Here is a 7460-nt window from a genome sequence, read left to right on the forward strand (position 1 = left end):
TGTCGTGCGCTGTGCTCGACTCGATGGTGTATCGTTTCAACTCGTCGAGCTAGCCCATCGATCAAGCTGTTTTCCACGCCACAACAGGTGCGTTTCAAAATGGTCCCGAAACAAAAATATGGCAGGACACTTTCACATTCACCTTTAGGCGTGTGTGAAACGCAGTGGCGTTAAAAAGGCATGTTTCGCTTCTCCTCATCCATATACAGAAATTAGTTTCTCCGCACACACAGTCGGCAATGAGGTGGGGAAAGGAACATCTTTTCACAAAATTGTCCGCTTTAAACTCTGTGGAGCACCTACTGCAAGTAAAATTTCAGAGTACCCACAAAGCGATCACTCATAATTTAATTTTGCGCTATGCACGCACCTGCAAAGCTGCTTGCTGGCGATGACGAGGATTTTGTGAATTGTGGCTCGACTCTTAAAAAAAAAAACTTTTTAAACCGCTCGCTTGTCAATGATATTTTCACGATGTGATGACACCTGATGCGATTCACCACTTGTGTCGTGCAGTGTTGCATCTGTTAACATTAAATCCTTGAGCAATAGAATGACTAAAGATTTTCCAAAGCAGTTTCAAACACTGGCACGGCTCTGTGGTAGATTACTTGCCTGGTTTCGATTCTGGCTCATCACCACTCAAGTTCTGCACGAGTGCTGAATTGTTGCATTAAAAAATTTGCACTGCTCATTTTTTTTTAATTGCATTTCTTGTTTGATACTTCAATACCGTCTTTGTTTCCTAGGCATTCCACATACTCAAGCAACGATGCTATCTGTGGGCATCGAGTAGTGCTGTGCAGTCATGTGACATGCAGTGTTCGATATACACAAACCTCGTAACAAAATTGCACCTTACACGAAATAAGTTCATTATATCCAAAAATTCGTTATAAAGGTTTATTTTTAACCCTATATATATTGCAAAAATATTTTTAGGCAATTTTGTTATAACCGACATTTTGTTATATCCAGTTTTGTTATATGGAGGTTTGAGTGTAGCTTGATAGTTGTAGATGCACATACAGTTTGTGTCCTGTTCTTGACTCAGCGTTAGGTTGCGATCTTAGGCCTCTACTAGAACGTGGTATTGGTAGAGAGCACAAAAATAAAAAAAAACTTCCTGAGAGTGCTTGAGCTTCGCTCTTGAAAGTACAACGTAATTCAAGCCCCGTTCGCATCACCTCCTCAATCGCTTTGCTTCTTGGTGGACAACATACCGGAAGAAAACAAACCATCCAAGGTGTATCACATTGAGCATTTTGAGCTATCCTACTATGTTTACTGCAAGTACAGTTGAGAAGTGCCAGCTACGTCTTAATTCTTCCCTTTCGGCATTTCCGTAGTACCCGCTACGCAACTGCAAGGCAACGAGTGCATTTGTGCAGCTGTACACTACTGTTGCTGCTGGTGATCAATTACACCAGACAACTTTGCAATGGGTGGGCCAACCCATTGCAAAACTACCAACTCGTTGAGCAGTTCACATGTTTTGACACCTGGCGTGATTCTGCTCTTTGGTGATGCAATATTATGTCCATAGTGGAGGCTGCTCGCAGTACATTAAATTTCTATATAGTGTATTTTTCCATGACAGTTTCAAGCACTGGCATTGCTGGGTGGTACAACACCTACTTGCAATGGACAAGTTAGCTTCCCAGTTCAACTGAATGCTGTTATGTGCATCTATGTTCATTTCGTGCCCGCGTACAATGTTGAATTTTAACTCAATACCGATCATAACAATGACATCAGCAACATTTTCAAGCACTGGATTGGCTTGATGATAGAACACCCACTTAATGCACAAAAAACCTGGATGAATTCCCACTCATACCGAACAATTTTATTAATATGAAGGAATCTTACCCTAGTTTTTCCCTCGCACACAGTGCCGATTTTCCACTAAAAACCAACGCCGCCGACACTGTTCTCGTTATTGCTGCAGAACGAGCTCTTCAACACTATTGCGTAAAAAAAAAAAAGACACCTTGGGCTATGGGAAAGAAAATGGCAAGTGCCAGACCTATGTGGGGCTGGCGAGAAGCTCATCACTGCACACCCAACTTTTGGCTGTACAAAGAAGTTTTTATTCAGCGACACTGTAGATGAGCTTTCCCAGCAATGGTGGAGATGAGTGGCCAGTTTTTTCACCCTGAGCATCCTCTGCATCCGCAGTGGACACACTCTACTATCTTACCCTGCAAGAAAAAAAAAGAAAAAGCGTGATGACGTATATAACACCACTGAATAAACACAATGCAAAAGGTTGCTTGCAATCAATGCACCCCACCTTAACCCATCTGAAAGGTATCTTCAGAAATAGCTACAGGAAATTTTAATCCTGAAGCTGAAGTTTTGGGGATGCAGCACTGTGTAAAGACAGCTACAAGCCACGGATACAGTGGCTACATTTCAAAAGGGGGGAAGTGCTAGAAACCAGTGTAATGTGCGATATCGGCGCATGTTAAAACACCAAATCGTCGAAATTTTCAGAGCTTTCCACTACAGTGCGTCTCAGAATCATGCCCTGGTTTTAGCACGTAAGACCCCAAATATAACTAAACAGTTCGAAAGGGCGCTAACTAGAACAATTTTTTGCATTGGTACCTCTTCGAGCTTCCCCTTGGGGACGCGGCAGATGCAGTTGGTGCCGAAGTTGGTGTCCCTGGTCTGGATGCAACGCAGGCAGCAGAGGTTCTCGTAGCCCTGCTTCTTCCACTTGGCCATCAGGTTGCGGTCGGCCAGACCCTCGCGGATGCAGTACTCAAAGAGCTCTGCGCGCACACACACATCACGCAAATAGTAACAAAACTTGTCACAGTCAAATATAGCTGAAGCAGAGTCTCACATGCCGTAGCAATAACCTAAGTCCATCGTAAATGTATGTGTTTCGTGTATACACGCACTAAAGAAAACAACATGGGTACCAGCAAGAAAGGTCTTTTCTTTCAGTACCCATGTTCTTTTGGTCTGTTTAGTTATTCATCAGCAATTCCTCTGCTCTTGACATTTGAAATGCCATGTTAACGAGGGGCGTTGCCAGGGGGGGGCACACCAAGCCTGTGCCCCCCCCCCCAACCCCAAAATATCTTTCGCCATGGCATAGAAAGCGCAAATCGACCATTTCAAGGGGGTGTCCCTCCAGAAATAAAAAAGGTGCCCCCCCCCCCCCCCCCTCCGAAAAAAATTTCTGCCTACACACTTGACGCCCACTCACCCAACAGTTCATGCTTGCCCAACAACCTTACGCCTCATTAGTACACTCAGACCACAAAATAACACACCCAGATCAAACGAAATATCGGTTATAACGAGGTGAATGAATAATAGTCTTGAAAAAGATATAGCGTTAGAACATGCCTCTATAACGGATATTTGAATGTAACAAACTTATTTTCCTGTAAGATGCAACGTCGTCATAATGAGGCTTGAGTGTAGTATAACACAGTCATGGTACAGTACATACCTAGTTGAACAAGTTCATGCAGAGCAAGAAAAAACAACTTCTTGATACGTCTAACTGCTAATTACATGTATCTTCTGTCATGTTTCTAGTGGTTTCTGTGCTTTTGCAAATGGAAAGCTAGCTAGGTGTACTGGTGTACACATGTGCAATGTTTTCTCCAAGTTTTTTTTTTTGTTTTTTGCATGAATAAGCTTTATTTCTGAGTCAGCTTATATTTGTCATGTCTTCCCTCTAACCTTTCGTCATTTCCTTGGTCCTGTGTGTAAAGACGCAGTCACGGTGCCAAGTAAAACAAACAAACCAATGATGGACGCATCGTAGTTCGTGCAAAAGAGAAGTATTGGTGAACGGTGACAAGCGGAACGCACCTTTGCTGATGGCCTTTCGCTTGTGGAAGAGGTCAAACACGTATCGGGACTTCTGGTGGTGGATCTTGAAGATGGGCCACAGGGACTCAACCTTGCGCTTGCCCTCGTGAGACTCCGTCTCACCTGAAACCAAATGGATTTCTTAGGCCTGTTGCGCACTTGCGACCAGTGTTGGTCGCGCGACCATTTTCAGACCAAGGAGTCAATGTTCACATGGCTAAAGTGAGCTGCCCTTTGGCACAATGAGTGTGCTCCTGCTAGCAATGAGAACACTTTGTAAAATAAGCAGACATCCCCTTTCTACTAATCTGAGTGGTTCTGAGGTTTGTGACATGACTACAGTTGTGCGACTGAAAAATCAAGTAGCCAGCAACCGAGCTGAAGCAGTAACGCTTTTGGTCTGGCTATTCGGTGCATTCTTGGAACATAATGCATGGCTGCGCTAAGAAACGGAGACAAGGAAGAGATGTTTGCGCACATCCAGTGTGCATTTCTTTCTTGTGCGTGTTTTATTTAGTGCAGCCATGCGTTATGTGCCAAAGCAGTCGCTGTTTGATCAAAGCAACCATTTGGCACTTCTGACAACTTAGTCCAATGCCTGGAACTACTTAGTCATACTGCGAAAAACATAGCACGAGGTTCGTTTTTTTTTTTTTCAGTCTGACCACTGTGGCATAGGAAAAGTCACTCTGTTTTGAACAGCAGCAGCAGAATGGAAAGACCCAAATGTAAGCCATTGATTGATTGATATGTGGGGTTTAACGTCCCAAAACCACTATATGATTATGAGAGACGCCGTAGTGGAGGGCTCCGGAAATTTCGACCACCTGGGGTTCTTTAACGTGCACCCAAATCTGAGCGCACGGGGCTACAACATTTCCGCCTCCATCGGAAATGCAGCCGCCGCAGCCGGGATTCGAACCCGCGACCTGCGGGTCAGCAGCCGAGTGCCTTAGCCACTAGACCACCGCGGCGGGGCCCCAAATGTAAGCCAATGTTTTGACGAGCGACTTTGCGTTAGTCCGGTTATATTCATTATAAAATGATGCGCCCTTCTAGGAATATTGGTTTCGGGCTGAGAATTCTAATGATCACCCTTGTTGATAGACCCCAACGTCAATTTTTCTTAATTTTGTCAGTGTTTTGCGAACACGTACCACAACACCCCACTGACCAATCCGTTCGAAAGGAAATGTACATTCGCAAGGCAAAAGTATCTGCGTCGTGTTTTTAGCGGTGATTTGAAAGAAATGCACTGGTTAAGATGCACTAACACCGCTCTTTTTAGCACGGAGCCTTCAGATGACCAACACTGCTAATTTTTCAGGACCACATTCATGAACGAAGCGTAGTTCGAGCTTTTCTTGAAGCTCCCAGGGCGCAATACTAGATATCCATCTGATGATAAGCTGTACTTGCTGTGTTGCGCCGCACTTCCCGAGAAACCGCAAAATGAATCCAACCTCGATCACCTGGTGTGTCTGGCAGCCAAATAACGCAACGACACTCTTTCTTGCGCGTGTGTAACTTGCACACTGAAAATGCACAATCGAACTCTCGCGACATAATTCAACCAAGCAACAGCTGAGACTCATTCGCGCAGCAGAGCGCAACTACATACAGCCGCAAGTTCTCAGCAAGACTGTGGTCCGTTTCTAGTCGCATTGTTTTCTTGCGTGTTTCGTAATGATATGATTGAGCCGATCAATAAGCGATCGCGGGAGAAACTTATTAAAGCGATGTCACAGTGACGCCGCCGGCCAGGCCCTCGTCGCAACACAGTGAAGACGCAAACAAGCAAAGCACTCACATTCTCTCATTTTCTGCTCCAATTCGTCCAGAGTGGGCTCGATCAGTTCCCAGCCCTCGGGAGGGGGCTTCTTGCTTCGCCTAACCTTTCCCATGTCTCGATCGGGTCACACCAGCCGCTGTTTTTATTCAATCGCGAAAAACACGCACCACTAGGAAATCCGACCCACTGCGCGTCAGGACCATGACCTACTACACTCCTGACCTGCCCAGAGAGCACCTCTTCCAGCGCCCACGTTCTAGTTCATACCTTCTGCCGCTAGGGCCGTCACCTACGAGCGGCGTGGCGCTAGGCAGCACCTGTTCGCTGTCGTCTGCTTCAGCCATCGCTGTGGCAGTGCAAATCGTTCTTATTGTGCATGAATTGTGTATGAATGTGTAAAATATGGCAAATAAAGCGATATGATTCCTCGTCAGAGTTGGCTGCATTCGTGTGGACGTTTGAAGCAGAAATAGAACCGTAAAAAAAGCACACAAAGGGTCACAGTGGCAAGCAGACGGGAACTTTTCTACAAATGAAGGAAAATTTATTATGAAAATATTTCTTGAATGAAAACGTAGTCCAACGAGATAAAAAAACTATTGTTAGGCATTCATTGTTCACACTGAATCACGATGGTTCCAGACGATACGCATACACAAATTGCAGAAGATACGCAGAAACACAGTAGGTCGTGTGCAGAAACTTGCAGACGGCAGATAGCTGCAGTAGTCAGCTCTAATAGTGGCCGCGTGCAGTTTTTTTTTTTTAGATGAGCTGACACCTCAAATGTAAGTATGGTGTATTGCTGCGTGCCATATTGCAAATCGGAACAAGGCAAACAAAGTAAAGTAAGTTTTCACGAGTTTCCTGCCACAGACATACGGGAAGAATGGATCGAGGCAATTGGAAGAAAAGGTGAGTCTTGTGTTTTTGAGAGTCGTTTCAATTCAGAACGAGTTGCAAGCTAGCAAGAAGCACCAGGGTGCTTTAGTAAACTTTATTTCCGTGTGTTATGCTAATTCACTGAGCTAAAAAACATGAAAGCTTTTTTAAAGTACCGCGGCTAATATGGCAGGCTCCACAAATAGTGCCAAGAAATTTAAATATAGCACACAAGAAAAAAGTAAATATACGAAATCTGTAAATTATGTAAAAATGCGTAGCGGTGGGTTGCGAGGGGTTCGAGCACCCTTCCCGAAGGCTGCCTCAACAAATGCCGCCGAAATCCATAAAAAAATTAATGATATGAAATATTTACGTGCTGCCTCCACAGTTTGTCTCTCTGTGTGTGTGTGTGTGTGTGTGTGTGTGTGTGTGTGTGTGTGTGTGTGTGTGTGTGTGTGTGTGTGTGTGTGTGTGTGTGTGTGTGTGTGTGTGTGTGTGTTAGCGATGGACAACTCTTGAACACTGGGTGTCACTGAAGTTAGCGACCGAATTTGGTCAAATGTATTTCTCATCTCAAACCTCTATCTTCCCATACAGCTTTGTTCGTTTCTGTATAAGCTTACTTAAGGTAATTAGAAACGTTACGCCGGTAACGAAATGTGGCGATTAACTGTTCACTCTATATAGGGCTGGCAGGCGGTCGGGTATAATGACATAATTGAAGTCCTTCGTGCAATGAGCCCATCGGCTCTGTGAGGGTTAAGAGACCCAGCCGGTGAAACCGAAATGAGGAACCTGGAATAATCAGCGACAGATACTCTATTTATGTGCGTGCTGCATCTGAGATTACATCATGCATGACAAAGATTCGTTTTGGAGAATGCAAAAGAACAAAAACCACTGAAGTCATCGTCGTCAACGGCGGAGTCATTGTACAGGTTAG

At 44.6% G+C, this 7460-nt stretch overlaps 1 protein-coding gene across 1 annotated transcript; it reads right to left on the reverse strand.

Moving 5' to 3' along the window:
- Nucleotides 1–2070: 2070 nt before the first annotated feature.
- Nucleotides 2071–5854, reverse strand: l(1)10Bb (BUD31-like protein). The gene is made up of 4 exons (XM_037431094.2): nucleotides 5651–5854; nucleotides 3841–3963; nucleotides 2614–2780; nucleotides 2071–2204 (listed from the first exon to the last, which is right to left on the reverse strand). The coding sequence occupies exons 1-4, from the start codon at nucleotides 5742–5744 to the stop codon at nucleotides 2154–2156; spliced, it is 435 nt and encodes a 144-aa protein (XP_037286991.1). The 5' UTR covers nucleotides 5745–5854; the 3' UTR covers nucleotides 2071–2153.
- Nucleotides 5855–7460: the final 1606 nt, after the last annotated feature.

Source organism: Rhipicephalus microplus, chromosome 7 (assembly GCF_043290135.1).
Source record: "Rhipicephalus microplus isolate Deutch F79 chromosome 7, USDA_Rmic, whole genome shotgun sequence".
NCBI classification, from domain to species: domain Eukaryota; kingdom Metazoa; phylum Arthropoda; class Arachnida; order Ixodida; family Ixodidae; genus Rhipicephalus; species Rhipicephalus microplus.